Below are 21707 nucleotides of genomic sequence, written 5' to 3' on the forward strand. Positions count from 1 at the left end.
AGGTATTTTTTGATTTCCTCTTTGATTTCTTCAGTCATCTCTTGGTTATTTAGTAACATATTGTTTAGCCTCAATGTGCTTGTGTCTTTTTATATTTTTTCCCCTGTACTTTATTTCTAGTCTCATAGCACTGTGGTCGGAAAAGATGCTTGATATGATTTCAATTTTCTTAAATTTACCAAGGCTTGATTTGTGACCCAAGATATGATCTATCCCAGGGAATATTCTGTGTGAACTTGAGAAGAAAATGTAATCCACTGTTTTCGGATAGAATGTCCTATAAATATCAATTAAATCTATCTGCTGTATTGTATCATTTAAAGCTTGTGTTTCCTTATTAATTTTGTCAGGATGATCTGTCCATTGTCCTAAGTGAGGTGTTAAAGTCCCCTACTATTACTGTGTAACTGTCAGTTTCCTCTTTTATAGCTGTTAGCATTTACCTTAAGTATTGAGGTGCTCCTATGTTGGGTGCATATATATTTATAAGTGTTATATCTTCTTCTTGGATTGATCCCTTGATCGTTATGTAGTGTCCTTCTTTGTCTCTTGTAACATTCTTTATGTTAAAGTCTATTCTGATGTGAGTATTGATACTCCAGCTTTCTCTTGATTTCCATTTGCATGGAATATCTTTTTCCATCCCCTCACTTTCAGTCAGTATGTGTCCCTAGGTCTGAAGTTGGTCTCTTGTAGACAGCATATATATGGATCTTGTTTTTGTATCCATTCAGCGAGGCTGTGTCTTTTGGTTGGAGCATTTAATCCATTCACATTTAAGGTAATTATCATTATGTAAGTTCCTATTACCATTTTCTTAATTGTTTTGGGTTTGTTTTTGTAGGTCCTTTTCTTCTCTTCTGTTTCCCACTTAGAGAAGTTCCTTTAGCATTTGTTGTAGAGCTGGTTTGGTGGTGCTGAATTCTCTTTGCTTTTGCTTGTCTGTAAAGCTTTTGATTTCTTCATCAAATCTGAATGCAATCCTTGCTGGGTAGAGTAATCTTGGTTGTAGGTTCTTCCCTTTCATCACTTTAAATATATCGTGGCACTCCCTTCTGGCTTGTAGTTTCTGCTGAGAAATCAGCTGTCAACCTTATGGGAGTTCCCTTGCATGTTATTTGTCGTTCTTCCCTTGTTGCTGTTAAAAATTTTTCTTTGTCTTTAATTTTTATTTTTGTCTTTAATTTTTTTGTCTTTAATTTTTGTCTTTAATTCTCCTTGGGTTTATCCTGCCTGGGACTCTCTGTGCTCCCTGGACTGGGGTGGCTATTTCCTTTCCCATGTTAGGGATATTTTCAACTATAATCTCTTCAAATATTTTCTCGAGTACTTTCTCTCTGTCTTCTCCTTCTGGGAACCCTATAATGCAAATGTTGGTGCATTTAATGTTGTTCCAGAGGACTCTTAGGCTGTCTTCATTTCTTTCAATTCTTTTTTCTTTATTCTTTTCTGTAGCAGTGAATTCCACCATTCTGTCTTCCAAGTCACTTATCCTTTCTTCTGCCTCAGTTATTCTGCTATTGATTCCTTCTAGTGTATTTTTCATTTCAGTTTTTGTATTGTTCAACTCTGTTTGTTTGTTCTTTATTTCTTCTAGGTGTTTGTTCTTTAATTCTTTTAGGTGTTTGTTAAACATTTCTTGCATCTTCTCGATCTTTGCCTCCATTCTTTTTCCGAGGTCCTGGATCATCTTCACTATCATTATTCTGAATTGTTTTTCTGGAAGTTTGCCTACCTCCACTTCATTTAATTGTTTTTCTGGGGTTTTATCTTGTTCCTTTATCTGGCACATAGTCCTCTCCCTTTTCATTTTGTCTATCTTTCTGTGAATGTGGTTTTCATTCCACAGGCTGCAGGATTGTAGTTCTTCTTGCTTCTGCTGTCTGCCCTCTGGTGGATGAGGCTATCTAAGAGGCTTGTGTGAGTTTCCTGATGGGAGGGACTGGTGGTGGGTAGAGCTGGGTGTTGCTCTGGTGGGCGGAGCTCAGTAAAACTTTAATCCACTTGTCTGCTGATGGGTGGGGCTGAGTTCCCTCCCTGATGGCTGTTTGGTCTGAGGCAACCAAGCAGTGGAGGCTACAGGCTCTGTGGTGGGGCTAATGGCGGACTCCGGGAGGGCTCACACCAAGGAGCACTTCCCAGAACTTCTGCTGGCAGTGTCCCTGTCCCTACCATGAGCCACAGCTACACCCTGTCTCTGGAGGAGACCCTCCAACACCAGCAGGTGGGTCTGATTCAGTTTCCTATGGGGTCACTGCTCCTTCCCCTTCGGTCCTGGTACACACACTACTTTGGGTGTGCCCTCCAAGAGTGGAGTCTCTGTTTCCCCCAGTCCTGTTGAAGTCCTGCAATCAAATCCCACTAGCCTTCAAAGTCTGATTCTCTGGGAATTCCTCCTCTCGTTACCGGACCCCCAGGTCGGGAAGCCTGATGTGGGGTTCAGAACATTCACTCCAGTGGGTGGACTTCTGTGTATAATTGTACTCCAGTTTGTGAGTCACCCACACAGTGGTTATGGGATTTGATTTTATTGTGATTGCACCCCTCCTACCCTCTCATTGCGGCTTCTCCTTTGTCTTTGGATGTGGGGTACCTTTTTTGGTGATTTCCAGTGTCTTCCTGTCGATGATCATTCAGCAGTCAGCTGTAATTCCAGTACTCTCGCAAGAGGGAGTGAGCACACGTCCTTCTACTCTGCCATCTTGAACCAATCCACCCAAATTAATTATCTTTTTTTATTGTATTGGCTAGTAGATCAAATGAAACATAGTATCTAGTATCAGCAAGACAACAGACAAAATTTTTCAGGCCATCTTTTGGGACAAGACAGGGAAATACCGTAGTGTGGGTTTTTTTCCCTTTTGTTTTTCGGGGTTTTTTTGGTGTTACTATAAAAATGAGGGTTCTTCTGTCAGGTTTACACAATACTGGCTTAAACAAAGTTAAATAAATTTCTTTATGGCAGAGCATTTAGAGACTTTCCTTTACTATTGCATGTGTATTATGATTGTCCAAAAGGGAGTTAAAGTATGAAGCATTTTCCAACTTAACTGACCCACGTCATGGAGCATCTTAAGAGTCAACAGAACACACAGGCACTGATCAATGACAGGCACTGATCAAAGTATTAACCTAGAGCAAAGTCTCTATTGCTAACCTCTAACCTCAGCCATGCTCTGGTTAATATTTCTACCAAAAATTGGATTAGAAAATTAAAGGGTAAGAGTAGCCCCTGCTCATCAAAACTAGAGAAAGCCTGCATGCAGCAACAAAGACCCAACGCAGCCATAAATAAATAAATAAATTTATTTTTTTTTAAAATAAAGAAAATTCAACGGTATGCTAACCACACCTGAAGCTGAGAGAGACTGCTATAATGTTGGATCCAAATAGACTTCAGTGAGGTTTATCAATGAGATGGATCAGAATGTAATTAATTAAATGCCCTGTTCTATTCTTGACCACCCAAAACTACCTAAGAAAAGGAGCAGCAATCATGAGAAAGGCTCTGAGGTTCTGTTCGATTATAAGCTCAATATGATTCAACAGTGTGATGCGATTACCAGAAAAGCTTACATGCGATCACAGTACAGTAATTAGTCTGGGGATGATGGGTCATGAAACAAGTCTAATAAGAAACAGTTAAAGGGAACAAGTCAAGCTGGCTTCAGATATTTGAAGGGCTGTAAGGTGAAAGAGGCTTGTTCTATGAGTCTCAGAAGACAGAAACTATAAGGGAGAGAGATTTGAGTTCAACATGAAAAAGAGCACTGTAACAATTGGAATGATCAAAAAAATGGAATGAGTAGCCTCTGTGGCAAGTTTCTTGTCACAGGAAGTTCAAATGCTTTATTGTCATCTATTAGAAGATTTATAAGCAATTCACAAACGGATTTGTAGGAAGAAGGGCAGCTAAACTATATAAAAGCACTTGGCATAGTGTCTGACATAGGAGATATTCAGTAGGTACTGATGTCTTTTCTCCTTGTTTCCTTACTATGGGATCCAGTTAATCTACAGACGATAGCAACCCTTTGAAAAATATTCTGCCAATCACTTACCATTATTTACTAATCCTGGACACTGATGAAGGGCTTGTTGACTACTGACTCTGAACTGCCAATTCAGATTTTGGGCTGTTCTAAGAATATGAGTGGTATAAAAAGACCTCAATCAATCTCTTTGAATCAAACCTTGAAGTCACAAATATCTCCTGATTCTATAGCAGAATGTAAGCTACTACAAACATTCTTACATATTCATTTCTAGAGCACATTCACAAACAGCAATTTCAAACAACTTAAAATCTACAATTCATTAGAAATCTTTTGGATGAAGAGTAACATTTCAACTAAAATACTACACATTTACACTTCAGACTTTAGACTAGAAAAAACTGTCCAACTACTCTGAGTAATATAAAACTTGAGAAAAGGTTGAAAACACACCAAACACAGATTTCCAGCTAGCTGAGGGCAATGAAAACTGCCTAAATCTCTCTCCATATCCTCTAAAAAAATACAGAATAGGTCTTCCCTGGTGGTGTAGTGGTTGAGAGTCCGCCTGCTGATGCAGGGGACCTGGGTTCGTGCCCCAGTCTGGGAAGATCCCACATGCCGCGGAGCGGCTGGGCCCGTGAGTCATGGCCGCTGAGCCTGCGCGTCCGGAGCCTGTGCTTCGCAACGGGAGAGGCCACAACAGTGAGAGGCCCGCGTACCGCAAAAAAAAAAAAAAAAAATACAGAATAAAAAGAAAAACAAATAAAACTGCACAAAACCATACCCTCAGCATAACTAGACAAAAGAAAACACAAAACTTCAAATTATCTATAAGAGAAAAAAAAAAGGGAAAGGGAAAAAGTGACCAAATCCCTGCCAGCAATCATTCACGCTCCCACAGTAAGCCTCCTAGGGAAGAAGGGCAGTCTGAAAACTACTGCAGAGGAGAGAAGAGGGGAGCTAGTGGCAGGCCTACAGTTGCTCTGAAACTACCACCAGGAAGAAAAAGACACCCCGCAAGAGTGAAAATATTGAAAAAATATTCCTGTAGATCAAAACATGACAACAAGGAAGGGTTAGAAAAGAACAGAAGACTCAAGGTGGTAATCTTTGAAAGGTATAGCTTCTAGGAGAAAAAAAGAGGGGAAAAAAAAATTGTTGGGGGGAAGGTCCCTTTGGCAATTGGATGGTGAAAGAGAAAAGAAGTAAACAGGGAAATTTCTGGGGTCCCACAAGACAAAACAAACAAACAAAAAAGAAACAAGAAATCTGAGGACACACAGTCCATCTTTCAAAAAATCCACTACAGAAATAAGACTTTACTACACTGACATTAGAGGACATCAGATAATTAGGAATCACTCCAAATTTAAAAGAACACTCTCAAATCACAATGTAATAAAACTAGTAATTATTAATAAAATGTAAAAATTAAGTCTACCTGGAAATTTTTAAACTATTTCCATAAAACAACTCTTGGACAAAAAGAAGAAACACAAATGATTGCAGAGCTTCTGAAAAAAATGATACTGAAAACTAAAACACTACATATCAGAACCAATGTGATATGTTTAAAGCTGTAACAAGAACATAGCACTAAGAATGATTAAAATGGAACATACTGATCAATTAAAAAGAATGAAGTCCTGATCCATGCTACTACATGAATGAACTGTGAATGTTTTCTGTGCTGAGTGAAAGAAGCCAATCACAAAAGGTCACATACTGTAGGGTCCATTTAAATGAAATGTTCATAATAAGCAAACACATAAAAACAGAAATTAGATTAGTGATTGCCAGGTGCCTTAGAGGAAAGGATTGCTAATGGGTATGGGGTTTCCTTTGGGGATGATGAAAATGTTCTGAAATTAGATAGTGGTGATGATTGCACAACTCTGTGAATATACAAAAAAACACTGAATTGTACACTTTAAAAGAATGAATTTTTATGGTATGTCAATTTTATCTCAATAAAGCTGTTATTCACTAAAAGGATAAAAATTGAATTAAATTCCCAATTCAAAAAACAACAAAATAAACCAATAAAAATCACAAGGAAGATAAAGGCAGAAAATAATGGAATAAAGAATTAGAAAGAATAGACATAATCAATCAAAATCCTATTGTTCTGAAAAATTTAACAAAAGAGACAAACTGCTACCCTAATTTAATACGAAAAAAAGCAGAAAGCATATATACACAAAAATAATAAATAACGAGAGAAATACCGCTGAAGTAGAAATTTTATGTAAAAGACGACTTTTCAGACTTCTATACAAATAGATTTGAAACTCTAAATGAAACGAATAATTTCCCAGAGAAATACAGACTACCAAAATTGACCCCACTGGAGATGGAATGTTTAAACATAAATAAACAGATAATTACCAAGCAACTACCAAAACAAACAAACCATACACACCAAAAAAACAGGCCCGGATGATTTCACAGGGTATTATATCAAACCTACAAAGATCAAGTAGTCCCAATGCGCCATAAATCGTTCCAAAGCATCAAAAATGAAGAAACGTTTCCTACTTCGTTTTATAAAGTAAGTATAAAATTAACACCTAAACTTGATAAAGACATTAAAAAAGAGAAAATTAAAAACCAATATCACTTATGAATGTTGATCTGAAAGCACTAAATAGTGACAGAGCCTAACTCCACATTAAAAAAAAATCAATACATCATAACCAAGTGGCATTCATTCCAGACATGCAACGTTGATTCAATATCAGAAGTCCATTAATAAAATATTCTATTACTAGATCTAAGTGGAGGACATAATGAAATCCACAGATGCTGGAAAAGCATTTGACAAAATTCAGTACCCATTCCTGAAAGAAAAAGAAACTCAAGAAAATAAAAATTGCTGAATACTTTCTCAACACAATTAAATAAATGAGTATATAAATAAATATATATATGAGATCTTGAAGCCAGAATTGTACTTAAAAGTATTATTAATAACTATTAATATAACACCTCCCATAATGGACTGTTGTGAGAATTGAATGAGATAATATGGGTATGGAAATTCACTCATTCATTCAACAAATATTTATTGAGTATTTAAATATGCTAGGGATTGTAGAAGCGAAGGGGGAAAAAACTTTCTTCTGGCCAGATTACATGTCAACCACTGTGCTAGGCTGGATATACTGAAGGTAAACAAAACAGACATGGTTCCTGCTTTCATGGAGTTTATAAGACAAATAAGGAAGACAAAAATTAAACAAGTAAAACCACACACAATAAATGTATGAATATTAATAGTGCTAAGTGCTATGAAGGAAAGCAATAGGAAACTATCTATGAAAAAGAATAACAGGAGGGATTCACTTCAATTGAATGATCAAGGAGGGTCTTTCTTTGAAGATTAATTAATTACAGAAGAACTGCTCTGTGCCAGGCACTCTACTAGGTAACAGTCAAAGAGCAGGGAATAAAATAAACAAAAATCAGGCCCTTGTAGACTTAGATTCTGGTTGGAAGAGACAGTCAATAAATAAGAAAATATATATATGCCATATTTTCATAAGTGCTCTATAAAATGATAAAGTAAGGGCTTCCTTGGTGGCACAATGGCTAAGAATCCGCCTGCTAATGCAAGGGACATGGGTTCGAGCCCTGGTCCAGGAAGATCCCACATGCCGTGGAGCAACTAAGCCCGTGCACCACAACTACTGAGCCTGCACTCTAGAGCCCACGAGCCACAACTACTGAAGCCCGCGTGCCTAGAACCCGTGCACCACAACAAGAGAAACCACCACAAAGAGAAGCCCGTATACCTCAACAAAGAGTAGACCCCGCTCACCGCAACTAGAGAAAGCCCACGTACAGCAACGAAGACCCAACGCAGCCAAAAATTAAAAAAAAAAAAAAAGATAAAGTAAGAGACAGAGGATAGGGAGTTCTGGGAAGGAGGGTGATGAAAGAAAGCAGAAGATGACATTTAAGCAAAGACCTGATGGAAGTAGGAAAGCTAGCACTGATGATATCTTAGGGTAAAGTATTCCAGAAGTGGAAATAGCAAGGCTTAGGCCCTGCTTGAGGTAGGAATGTGCTTACTGTGTTTGAGGAACCGAAAGGATAGTGTGGCTGGAGCAGAGTGGTGAAAGAAAAAATGGTAAAAGATGAGGTCAGAGAGCTAATGAGGGTGGAGGGTCAGATCATATAGAAGCTTGTAGGCCATAATAAGACCTGTAGGTTTCAATCTGAGTGTGGTAAGAACACAGTAGAGTTCTTAGCAGAGGAGTGAAATGATCTAGCTTATATTTTAAAAGCGTTGCTCCAGACATAAAGTGAAGAATTGACTGAACAGGTACACAAGCAGAGGCAGTAAAACCATTTAGGAGATTCCTATACTCCAGGTGAGAAATTATGATAGCTTGCACTATAGTAGAAGTGGGGAAAATGTGAAGAAACATTTCTCCTTCTCATATTTCTGGATATTTTAAGAAATGAGTAAAAAGGTTTGCTGAGACATACTTGGGGGAATCGGGAAGATGGCGGAAGAGTAAGACGCGGAGATCACCTTCCTCCCCACAGATACACCAGAAATACATCTACACGTGGAACAACTCCTACAGAACACCTACTGAACGCGGGCAGAAGACCTCAGACCTCCCAAAAGGCAAGGAAGTCCCCACATACCTGGGTAGGGCAAAAGAAAAAAGAATAAACAGGGACAAAAGAATAGGGACAGGACCTGCACCAGCGGGAGGGAGCTGTGAAGGAGGAAAACTTGCCACACACTAGGAGACCCTTCGCGGGCGGAGACTGCGGGTGGCGGAGGGGGAGAGGTTCGGAGCCGCGGGGGGCGCAGCCACAGGGGTGCAGAGGGCAAAGTGGAGACATTCCCGCACAGAGGAGCGGTGCCGACTGGCACTCACCAGCTTGAGAGGCTTGTCTGCTCACCCGCCGGGGCGGGCGGGGCCTGGGAGCTGAGGCTCGGGGCTTCAGTTGGAGCCAGGAAGAGGACTGGGGTTGGCGGCGTGAACACAGCCTGCAGGGGGTTAGTGCACCACGGCTAGCTGGGAGGGAGTCCGGGGTAAGTCTGGACATGCCGAAGAGGCAAGAGACTTTTTCTTCCCTCTTTGTTTCCTGGTGCTCGAGGAGAGGGGATTAAGAGCGCTGCTTAAAGGAGCTCCAGAGACGGGCGCTAGCCGCGGCTAACAGCGCGGACCACAGAGACGGGCATGAGACGCTAAGGCTGCTGCTGCCGCCACCAAGAAGCCTGTGTGCGAGCACAGGTCACTATCCTCACCTCCCTTCCGGGGAGCCTGTGCAGCCCGCCACTGCCAGGGTCCCAGGATGCAAGGACAACCTCCCCGGGAGAACGCACGGCGCCTCAGGCTGGTGCAACGTCACACCGGCTTCTGACGCAGCAGCCTCGCCCCACATCCGTGCCCCTCCCCCCCCGCCCCGCCCCGCCCAAGTGAGCCAGAGTCCCTGAAGCAGCTGCTCCTTTAACCCCGTCCTGTCTGAGCGAAGAACAGAGCCCTCCGGCAACCTACACACAGAGGCGGGGCCAAATCCAAAGCTGAGCCCTGGGAGCTGTGCGAACAAAGAAGAGAAAGGGAAATCTCTCCCAGCAGCCTCAGAAGCAGCGGATTAAAGCTCCACAATCAACTTGATGTACCCTGCATCTGTGGAATACATGAATAGACAACGAACCATCCCAAATTGAGGAGGTGGACTTTGAGAGCAAGATTTACTATTTTTTCCCCTTTTTCTCTTTCTGTGAGTGTGTACGTGTATGCTTCTGTGTGAGATTTTGTCTGTATAGCTTTGCTGTCACCATTTGTCCTAGGGTTCTATCCGTCCGTTTTTTAGTTTGTTTGCTTGCTTTTAATGTTTTTCTTAAAATTATTTTTTATTTTAATAACTTTATTTTATCTTTATTTTATTTTATCCTCTTTCCTCTTTCTTTTCTTTCTTTCTTCCTTCCTTCCTCCCTCCTTTCTTTCTTTGCTTTCTTTCTTTCTTTCGTCTGTCTTTCTTTCTTTCTTTCAACGTTTTCTCCCTTTTATTCTGCGCCATGTGGATGAAAGGCTCTTGGTGCTGCAGCCAGGAGTCAGTGCTGTGCCACTGACATGGGAGAGCCAACTTCAGGACACTGGTCCACAAGAGACCTCCCAGCTCCATGTAATATCAAACGGTGAAAATCTCCCAGAGATATCCATCTCAACACCAGCACCCGGCTTCACTCAACGACCAGCAAGCTACAGTGCTGCACACCCTATGCCAAACAACTAGCAAGACAGGAACACAACCCCACCCATTAGCAGAGAGGCTGCCTAAAATCATAGTAAGTCTACAGACACCCCAAAACACACCACCAGATGTGGACCTGCCCAGCAGAAAGACAAGATACAGCCTCATCCACCAGAACACAGGCACTAGTCCCCTCCACCAGGAAGCCTACACAACCCACTGAAACAACTTTAGCCACTGGGGACAGACACCAAAAACAACAGGAACTACGAACCTGCAGCCTGCAAAAAGGAGACCCTAAACACAGTAAGATAAGCAAAATGAGAAGACAGAAAAAAACACAGCAGATGAAGGAGCAAGATAAAAACCCACCAGAACTAACAAATGAAGAGGAAATAGGCAGTCTACCTCAAAAAGAAATCAGAATAGTGATAGTAAAGATGATCCAAAATCTTGGAAATAGAATAGAGAAAATGCAAGAAACATTTAACAAGGACCTAGAAGAACTAAAGATGAAACAAGCAACAATGAACAACAAAATAAATGAAATTAAAAATACTCTAGAAGGAATCAATAGCAGAATAACTGAGGCAGAAGAACCGATAAGTGCCCTGGAAGACAAAATAGTGGAAATAACTACTGCAGAGCAGAATAAAGAAAAGAGAATGAAAGGAAATGAGGACAGTCTCAGAGACCTCTGGGACAACATTAAACGCACCAACATTCGAATTATAGGGGTTCCAGAAGAAGAAGAGAAAAAGAAAGGGACTGAGAAAATATTTGAAGAGATTATAGTTGAAAACTTCCCTAATATGGGAAAGGAAATAGTTAATCAAGTCCAGGAAGCACAGAGAGTCCTATACAGGATAAATCCAAGGAGAAATACGCCAAGACACATATTAATCAAACTGTCAAAAATTAAATACAAAGAAAGCATATTAAAAGCAGCAAGGGAAAAACAACAAATAACACACAAGGGAATCCCCATAAGGTTAACAGCTGATCTTTCAGCAGAAACTCTGCAAGCCAGAAGGTACTGGCAGGACATATTTAAAGTGATGAAGGAGAAAAACCTACAACCAAGATTACTCTACCCAGCAAGGATCTCATTCAGATTTGATGGAGAAATTAAAACCTTTACAGACAAGCAAAAGCTGAGAGAGTTCAGCACCACCAAACCAGCTTTACAATGCTAAAGGACCTTCTCTAGGCAAGAAACACAAGAGAAGGAAAAGACCTACAATAACAAACCCAAAACAATTAAGAAAATGGGAATAGGAACATACATATCGATAATTACCTTGAATGTAAATGGATTAAATGTTCCCACAGAAAGACACAGACTGGCTGAATGGATACAAAAACAAGACCCATATATATGCTGTCTAGCAGAGACCCACTTCAGACCTAGAGACACATACAGACTGAAAGTGAGGGGATGGAAAAAGATATTCCATGCAAATGGAAACCAAAAGAAAGCTGGAGTAGCAATTCTCATATCAGACAAAATAGACTTTAAAATAAAGACTATTAGAAGAGACAAAGAAGGACACTACATAATGATCAAGGGACCGATCCAAGAAGAAGATATAACAATTGTAAATATTTATGCACCCAACATATGAGCACCTCAATACATAAGGCAAATACTAACAGCCATAAAAGGGGAAATTGACAGTAACACATTCATAGTAGGGGACTTTAACACCCCACTTTCACCAATGGACAGATCATCCAAAATGAAAATAAATAACGAAATGCAAGCTTTAAATGACACATTAAACAAGATGGACTTAATTGATATTTATGGGACGTTCCATTCAAAAACTACAGAATACACATTTTTCTCAAGTGCTCATGGAACATTCTCCAGGATAGATCATATCTTGGGTCACAAATCAAGCCTTGATAAATTTAAGAAAATTGAAATTGTATCAAGTATCTTTTCCGACCACAATGCTATGAGACTAGATATCAATTTCAGGAAAAGATCTGTAAAAAATACAAACACATGGAGGCTAAATAATACACTACTTAATAACGAAGTGATCACTGAAGAAATCAAAGAGGAAATCAAAAAATACCTAGAAACAAATGACAATGGAGACACGACGACCCAAAACCTATGAGATGCAGCAAAAGCAGTTCTAAGAGGGAAGTTTATAGCAATACAATCCTACCTTAAGAAACAGGAAACATCTCGAATAAACAACCTAACCTTGCACCTAAAGCAATCAGAGAAAGAAGAACAAAAAAAACCCCAAAGTTAGCAGGAGGAAGGAAATCATAAAGATCAGATCAGAAATAAACGAAAAAGAAATGAAGGAAATGATAGCAAAGATCAATAAAACTAAAAGCTGGCTCTTTGAGAAGATAAACAAAATTGATAAACCATTAGCCAGACTCATCAAGAAAAAAAGGGAGAAGACTCAATCAATAGAATTAGAAATGAAAAAGGAGAAGTAACAACTGACACTGCAGAAATACAAAAGATCATGAGAGATTACTACAAGCAACTCTATGCCAATAAAATGGAAAACCTGGAAGAAATGGACAAATTCTTAGAAATGCACAACCTGCCAAGACTGAATCAGGAAGAAATAGAAAATATGAACAGACCAATCACAAGCACTGAAATTGAAACTATGATTAAAAATCTTCCAACAAACAAAAGCCCAGGACCAGATGGCTTCACAGGCGAATTCTATCAAACATTAAGAGAAGAGCTAACACCTATCCTTCTCAAACTCTTCCAAAATATAGCAGAGGGAGGAACACTCCCAAACTCATTCTACGAGGCCACGATTACCCTGATACCAAAACCAAACAAGGATGTCACAAAGAAAGAAAACTACAGGCCATTATCACTGATGAACATAGATGCAAAAGTCCTCAACAAAATACTAGCAAACAGAATCCAACAGCACATTAAAAGGATCATACACCATGTTCAAGTGAGGTTTATTCCAGGAATGCAAGGATTCTTCAATATACACAAATCAATCAACGTGATATGCCATATTAACAAATTGAAAGAGAAAAACCATATGATCATCTCAATAGATGCAGAACAAGCTTTTGACAAAATTCAACACCCATTTATGATAAAAATCCTGCAGAGTGTAGGCATAGAGGGAACTTTCCTCAGCATAATAAAGGCCATCTATGACAAACCCCCACCAACATCATCCTCAATGGTGAAAAACTGAAACCATTTCCACTAAAATCAGGAACAAGACAAGGTTGCCCACTCTCACCACTCTTATTCAACATAGTTTTGGAAGTTTTAGCCACAGCAATCAGAGAAGAAAAAGAAATAAGAGGAATCCAAATCGGAAAAGAAGAAGTAAAGCTGTCACTGTTTGCAGATGACATGATACTATCTATACATAGAGAATCCTAAAGATGCTACCAGAAAACTATTAGAGCTAATATTTGGTAAAGTAGCAGGATACAAAATTAATGCACAGAAATCTCTGGCATTCCTATATACTAACGATGAAAAACATGAAAGTGAAATCAAGAAAACACTCTCATTTACCATTGCAACAAAAAGAATAAAATATCTAGGAATTAACCTACCTAAGGAGACAAAAGACCTGTATGCAGAAAATTATAAGACACTGCTGAAAGAAATTAAAGATGATACAAATAGATGGAGAGATATATCATGTTCTTGGATTGGAAGAATCAACATTGTGAAAATGACTCTACTACCCAAAGCAATCTACAGATTCAATGCAATCCCTATCAAACTACCACTGGCATTTTTCACAGAACTAGAACAAAACACTGCACAATTTGTACGGAAACACAAAAGACCCCGAAGAGCCAAAGCAATCTTGAGAAAGAAAAACAGAGCTGGAAGAATCAGGCTGCCTGACTTCAGACTATACTACAAAGCTACAGGAATCAAGACAGTATGGTACTGGCACAAAAACAGAAATATATATCAATGGAACAGGATAGAAAGCCCAGAGATAAACCCACGCACATATGGTCACCTTATCTTTGATAAAGGAGGCAGGAATGTACAGTGGAGAAAGGACAGCCTCTTCAATAAGTGGTGCTGGGGAAACTGGACAGGTATATGTAAAAGTATGAGATTAGAACACTCCCTATCACCATACACAAAAATAAGCTCAAAATGGATTAAAGACCTAAATGTAAGGCCAGAAACTATCAAACTCTTAGAGGAAAACATAGGCAGAACACTCTATGACATAAATCACAGCAAGATCCTTTCTGACCCACCTCCTAGAGTAATGGAAATAAAAACAAAAATAAACAAATGGGACCTAATGAAACTTCAAAGCTTTTGCACAGCAAAGGAAACCATAAACAAGACCAAAAGACAACCCTCAGAATGGGAGAAAATATTTGCAAATGAAGCAACTGACAAAGGATTAATCTCCAAAATTTATAAGCAGCTCATGCAGCTGAATAATGAAAAAACAAACAACCCAATCCAAAAATGGGCAGAAGACCTAAATAGACATTTCTCCAAAGAAGATATACAGATTGCCAACAAACACATGAAAGAATGCTCAACATCATTAATCATTAGAGAAATGCAAATCAAAACTACAATGAGATATCATCTCACACCAGTCAGAATGGCCATCGTCAAAAAATCTAGAAACAATAAATGCTGGAGAGGGTGTGGAGAAAAGGGAACACTCTTGCACTGCTGGTGGGAATGTGAATTGGTACAGCCACTATGGAGAACAGTATGGAGGTTCCTTAAAAAACTACAAATAGAACTACCATATGACCCAGCAATCCCACTACTGGGCATATACCCTGAGAAAACCATAATTCATAAAGAGTCATGTACCAAAATGTTCATTGCAGCTCTATTTACAATAACCAGGAGATGGAAACAACCTAAGTGTCCATCATTGAATGAATGGTTAAAGAAGGTGTGGCACATATATACAATGGAATATTACTCAGCCATAAAAAGAAACTAGATTGAGTTATTTGTAGTGAGGTGGATGGACCTACAGTCTGTCATACAGAGTGAAGTAAGTCAGAAAGAGAAAGACAAATACCGTATGCTAACACATATATATATGAAATTTAAGAAAAAAAAATGTCATGAAGAACCTAGGGGTAAGACAGGAATAAAGACACAGACCTACTAGAGAATGGACTTGAGGATATGGGGAGGGGGAAGGGTAAGCTGTGACAAAGCAAGAGAGTGGCATGGACATATATACACTACCAAACGTAAAACAGATAGCTAGTGGGAAGCAGCCGCATAGCACAGGGAGATCAGCTAGGTGGTTTGTGACCACCTAGAGGGGTAGGATAGGGAGGGTGGGAGGGAGGGAGACGCGGGAGGGAGGAGAGATGGGAACGTGTGTGTGTGTGTGTGTGTGTGTGTGTGTGTGTGTGTGTGTGTGTGTGTGGCTGATTCGCTTTGCTGTAGAGCAGAAACTGGCACACCATTTTGGGGCAATTATACTCCAATAAATATGTAAAAAAAAAAAAAGAATTAAAATAATAATAATAATAATATCCCTGCTGTCCGATGGGGAATTTATAGGGTTTTAAAAAGTGAGCTCCCAATGATCTCTAGCAAGATCATTGCTTAAATTTGTTCTCCGTGCAGTGCTAAGTTTTCTGGGGGGTAAAAAAGGAAAATAAAAGAGTATCTTGATAAACAGCAAAAAAAAAAAAAAAAAAAAAGGTTTGCTGGTATATTGAATGTTGAGTATAAGAAAAATCAAGAATGGCTCTAAGCTTTTTGGCCAAAGGTCCTAAAGAGATGGAGTTATCATTTACTGGATAGGAAAAACTTCTGGAGGAACAGATGGGGAAGGTTCAAGAAAGAATTAGGACCTCAGTTTTAGACCTGTTAAATTTGAAAGGCCTATTAGACATCCAAGCAGAAATACTTTTGTAAAGTGTTGGAGATATGAGATAAGATTTTTTAAGACCTAAAGCATGAAAAGAGTTGACTTTGAAAGAATAAAGAGCACTGTAGCCAAAGAAAATATGAGACTGGGGCGCAGGGAAATAAGTTTGGCTTACCAAACACACTGAAAGGCCAGTGAGCTTACACATAGGAAGACTAGACAACAGGAATTAAAACAAGAAATGATTTTTAAAAGGGGAGTCTCACCGTAACAAAGCAATAGAAAATACTGATACATATTTTGGTACCTGAATGCCATGGACGGAATTGTGTCCCCTCAAAATTCATTTGTTGGACTTCCCTGGTGGCACAGTGGTTAAGAATCCACCTGCCAATGCAGGGGACACGGGTTCGAGCCCTGGTCCAGGAAGATCCCACATGCCGCGGAGCGACTAAGCCCGTGCACCACAACTACTGAGCCTGCACTCTAGAGCCCGTGAGCCACAACTACTGAAGCCCGTGTGCCTAGAACCCGCGCTCCACAACAAGAGAAGCCACAGCAATGAGAAGTTCGTGCACCGCAACGAAGAGTAGCCCCCGCTCACTGCAACTAGAGAAAGCCCACACTCAGCAACGAAGACCTAACGCAACCAAAGATAAATAAATTTATATAAAAAAAGAAAATTCATTTATTGAAGTCCTAACACTCAATGTGATGGTTTTTGGAGATGGGTCTTTTGGGAGGTAATTATGGTAGATGAGGTCATGAGGGTGAGTGCCTCCTGATAGGATTAGTGTCCTTATAAGAATCCTTACAAATAGTGGAAGACAAAGATGTTTCTCTCTCCCTCTCTCTCTGCACCCACATAAAAGAAGAGGTCATGTGAATACACAGTGAGATGGCAGTCACCTATAACCCAAGAAGAAACCTATAAAACCTATCGTGCATCAGTATAAAACCAGTATCAGTATAAAACCTATCGTGCATCTTGATTTTAGACTTCCCAGACTCTAGAACAATGAGAAATAAATTTATGTTCTTTGAGCCACCCAGTCTATGGTATTTGCTATGTCAGCCCAAGCAAACTAATATAGTGGAAATGGAGTTACACTGAACAAAAATATAAGATATGTGAATGGCTTTGGAACCATTCTAGTTCCAAAGTTTGGAACAATTGCTAGCAAAAGCGTAAAGTGCGTTGAAGAAACCATTAGTAGTAGCCTCAAAGTCCTTCGAGGATGCTGCAGGTGAGAGTTTGTGAAAGGACAAAATCTTACTGAAAACTGGAGGAAAGGAGAGCCCTGTTAAAATAGAAGCAGAGATTACAGTAATACCTGCAGTTATGTAGAAACTAGTTAGTAAGCAAAATATTGAAACTGCCACATGGTTTCTTCTGGCTGCTTACAGTAAAATTCTATAATGCTATATTGCAGAAAGAACTATTAAACAAAAAGGATTCAGGACTTGATAGTTTTGAAAATTCTCAGCCTTTCAAAGTGGTAAAAGATGCTAAAATTAAGAAATAGTCTTTGACGGGAATAAAGACGCAGACTTACTAGAGAATGGACTTGAGGATTCGGGGAGGGGGAAGGGTAAGCTGGGACAAAGTGAGAGAGTGGCATGGACATATATACACTACCAAACGTAAAATAGATAGCTAGCAGGAAGCAGCTGCATAGCACAGGGAGATCAGCTTGGTGCTTTGCGACCACCTAGAGGGGTGGGACAGGGAGGGTGGGAGGGAGACACAAGAGGGAGGCGATATGGGGATATAGGTAGATGTATAGCTGATTCCCTTTGTTATAAAGCAGAAAGTAACACAACATTGTAAAGCAATTATACTCCAATAAAGATGTTTAAAAAAAAAAAAGCAATAGTCTTTGAGCAAAGATCAAATCCAGGGCATTGCCAGGAAAACATGGTCCAAAAATGAAGCCCATATTGTGACAAATCTTTTGTTAAGACCTCAGAAAGATCAAAGGTGATGCCTCAGAATGTTGTTCAGAGAGGAAAAAAAGCCCTCTAAAGAGAGAAAACCTGTGCCTCACAAATCCTCTCCATCAAAGGGTTGCTAGGAAGCTTAAGAGTGCTGCTCCTCAGCCATCTCAGAAAGGACCCAAGGCAGAAAGGCACTGAGCCCAGAGAGATTTGCAGGTGTAGCTTGTTGACTGATGGCGTGACCAAACAAGATTCACAGGAGACCCACAAAGTTCTTAAGATAAAAATTATCTACAGAGAGGATTCTCAAGTGTTAGCATTCTATTTTTGACCTGGGAGGTAATTTAGGTCACAGTTATGAGCTTGATTCATGAAACTGTGTATTTATGTTGTGTGCATTTCTCTGACTTGAGTTATAATACACAACAACAACAAATGTCATATTTTTTTAAAATGCTGGGTTCAATCATTACTTTGAATCTTTAATTTCCTAGCAGGTCACAGATCAAAGTCTGAAAAATTATGGTCTGGGATAAGAGCTGCGATAGTAAAAGAAACTGGGGGAGAAAAAAACATAATTTGGAGTTTGAAGGTAGAACTGATAGGACATAGTGATGGACTGGAGTAGGGGAAGAGCAGGGAGAAGTGTCAAAGATGACTCATGTTTTTGCTTTGAACATCTGAATGGATGGAAATGCCACTTACTGAGATGAGGAAAAGTAGAGAAGGAGCAAATTTAAGATATGGGGGAACAGAATGAAGAGTTTGCATCTGAACATGTGAAATTTGAGACATCTGTTACATACACAGGCAAAGATGCCAACTGGATATACAAGTATAGAGTGCATCACTGACTATCCTAAGTTTGCCTCCCTCTCCCCCCAAGTGCCTTACCTTGTTTTATTTTCTTCACAGGACTAGTAATTGTTTGAAATTATCGTAGTTTTTTTCATATGCTACTGTCTCTCCTCGACTAGAAATTTAAGCAAAACCCTCACATTTCATTTGCTTATTTGTTGCTTGTGAATGAATGCACTGATGTCCCTAATTCTTTTTCCCTCCTGAATATCCTTTATGGTCTGACTTTGAAGTTTCCTACCACAAAAGAAGTAGAGTATATTACCCTATCCCTTGATTCCAAGTTTGCCATGTGACTTGCTTTGGTCAAGTCTCAAAAGGCCTTGCATGTTGCAGATTATTCTCTTGTGCTTCTGCTGTGACCATGAAAAGGACATCCCAGAGCTGGCCCTCCGGTCCCAAGAGGAAAATGAGTGACATATGACCCAGTCAAGCAGTACTAAAACAGAGCCTCCAACCAACCTACAGTCATATGATCAACCCAGACAAAAAGAGCTGAGCATGACTTAGATCATCTGATTCCCAGTCAATCTACAAACTTGTAAGCTATGATAATAAATAATCATTGTTTAAAATTGCTGAGTTTTGGAGTGGTTTATTACACAGCAATAGCTAACTGATATACTGCTATATTCCAGTGCCTAGAATAGTGCCTGAAATATAATAATAGCTCAATATTTTAAATGAATTATTTAATTCAAAAGGAAATGGAGGGACTTTCCTCGTGGTGCAGTGGTTAAGAATCCACCTGCCAATGCAGGAGACACAGGTTCCAGCCCTGGTCTGGGAAGATCCCACATGCCACGGAGCAAATAAGCCTGTGCGCCACAGCTACTGAGCCTGCGCTCTAGAGCCCGCGAGCCACAACTACTGAAGCCCATGCACCTAGAGCCCATGCTCCTCAACAAAAGAAGCCACCACAATGAGAAGCCCCTGCACCACAACAAAGAGTAGCCCCCGTTCGCCACAACTAGAGAAAGCCCATGCGAAGCAACGAAGACCCAACACAGCCAAAAATAAAAAATATAAATAAATAAATAAATTTTTAAAAAATTAAAAAGGAAATGGACAAGGAATAGCCAAAGAGGTAAGAAAAACCAGAAGAACGAGATGTCACAGAGGCCAAGATAAGAGAATGTTTTAAGAAAGAAGTGATCAAAAGGGACTAATGGTGCTGAGGTCTATTAAAATAGGATTGAAAAGCATTTACTTGATATGGCAACGTAGTGATCAGTGGTAGCCTTGAGAAAGGAGGGAAGCCAGATTGGAATGGACTGAGTTTAAAATGGTAAGAAATAGCTACAAGAAAGAAAATTTCCATGGCCCCAAACTGGCAGTGCTCCTCTATACCATCCTACCATTCTTCCTTGAAGATTTCTTTCCTTTCTGATTACTTGATCTTGACTATCAAACCTGGGATATATTTCCTGCAAAGAATAGGAATGCTGAACTTTCAAGCACAACTATTTTCTTTCTTATCTCACAGTACACAACAAGGCACTGGTTCAGGGTCATACAATAAAAACAAAAACAAAATCAAAAACTCTATCTGCGCTATCCCATGCTTTATCTAACTGGCTAAGGCAGGCCAGTCACTGATCATCAGTCAAAAAGCTAGGATGTTTACCTACAAAATAAAAATCAACTGTGAAATTTAAATCTCATAAAACACTATGGATTGACAGATGATGATGGACTCCTGATGGATTCAAATACTGAGAATAAAATTTGGCTATATAAATCTATTACCAAGAGCTAGCTTTAAGTCTCATTACCATATTCAGAACTAATGAGCCTCAACTTATAGTCTATGATTAAAGGAGACAAGATTTATGTTATTTTTCCTATTTCAATGTCTTGTTTTAGAGCAGTCTAGGTACTTCTCATATGATGTCCTATGTATAAATACTTTTAGAAAACTGAATTCTATACAGACTAGTTCTTCAACTTAATTGAAAAACCATTTGATATTTTATACATCTTGGCATCCCCCACAGTTTCTTAAGAAATACCTATTGTTTCTCACACATGTATATAACTACCAATAAGACTTGAAGTTTTTTAACATACCATATTTTTCCATGTGCTCTTTTCCAGCAAATCCAAACATCTGAGACGCAACTGGGTGGGCTGACAATCCGTACTTGTTGATCAGGACTTCGAGATGCTTATCAATTGGATTGGTCCTGTTTGAAAACTAAGAGAGGGGAAGAAACAAAGTTGAATAAGTACTTGACATGATGATAGGTGTCTCTTTTAACTATTACAGCGTTACTAAGACATTTACTTATTTGAAGTGTAGAGTAAGCCAAAAATGGACAGTGTGAATAAAAGCAGTCAGAAAACACTTTGCAGGGAAACATGGGAAGGAAAAATAATCAAGTGACCAAAGAGGTATTAATTCTTTCAAGAAACATGTATAAAGAATCCATATGTGCAAATAACTACTCAAGGTGCTGGGGATAAAACAGTGAACAAAACAGATAAAGTCCCTGCTCATCTGGCATTTACATTTGAGGGAGGAGGGGACAGAAAGTAATGGGGATGAAAATTAATTAAAATGTAAATAGTAATGCTATAATGAATAAATTCAAGTATAGAGATAAAGATTGAAAGTGGGAAGTGCTACTTTATAGAAAATAGTCAAGGGAGGTCACATTGACAAAATGACATTTGAGCAGGGATGTGAAGGAGTAGGAGCAAGTCATTTGGACACCTTTGGGAAAGGAGCATTCAAGGCAGAAGGAACAGCAAGAATAAAGACCCAAAGGCAGGAGCAGGCTTGGGTATTTGAGAAAAAGAGTGAATTAGGGTTAGGATAAAGTGA

General features: G+C 39.4%; 1 protein-coding gene across 2 annotated transcripts in view; it reads right to left on the reverse strand.

Annotated features, from left to right (window-relative positions):
- Positions 1 to 21707, reverse strand: part of SCP2 (sterol carrier protein 2) — a 163093-nt gene that overhangs the window by 105735 nt on the left and 35651 nt on the right. For both annotated transcript variants that reach the window (XM_027108508.1, XM_027108509.1), the window contains one exon: positions 20951 to 21077. In XM_027108508.1, coding sequence (XP_026964309.1) covers positions 20951 to 21077 — 127 coding nt within the window. The remainder of the gene's footprint in view (positions 1 to 20950; positions 21078 to 21707) is intronic.

Source organism: Aethalodelphis obliquidens, unplaced genomic scaffold (genome assembly GCF_003676395.1).
Source record: "Aethalodelphis obliquidens isolate GAN/ISIS:26980383/991018 unplaced genomic scaffold, ASM367639v1 scaffold9, whole genome shotgun sequence".
In the NCBI taxonomy this organism is placed as follows: Eukaryota; Metazoa; Chordata; class Mammalia; order Artiodactyla; family Delphinidae; genus Aethalodelphis; species Aethalodelphis obliquidens.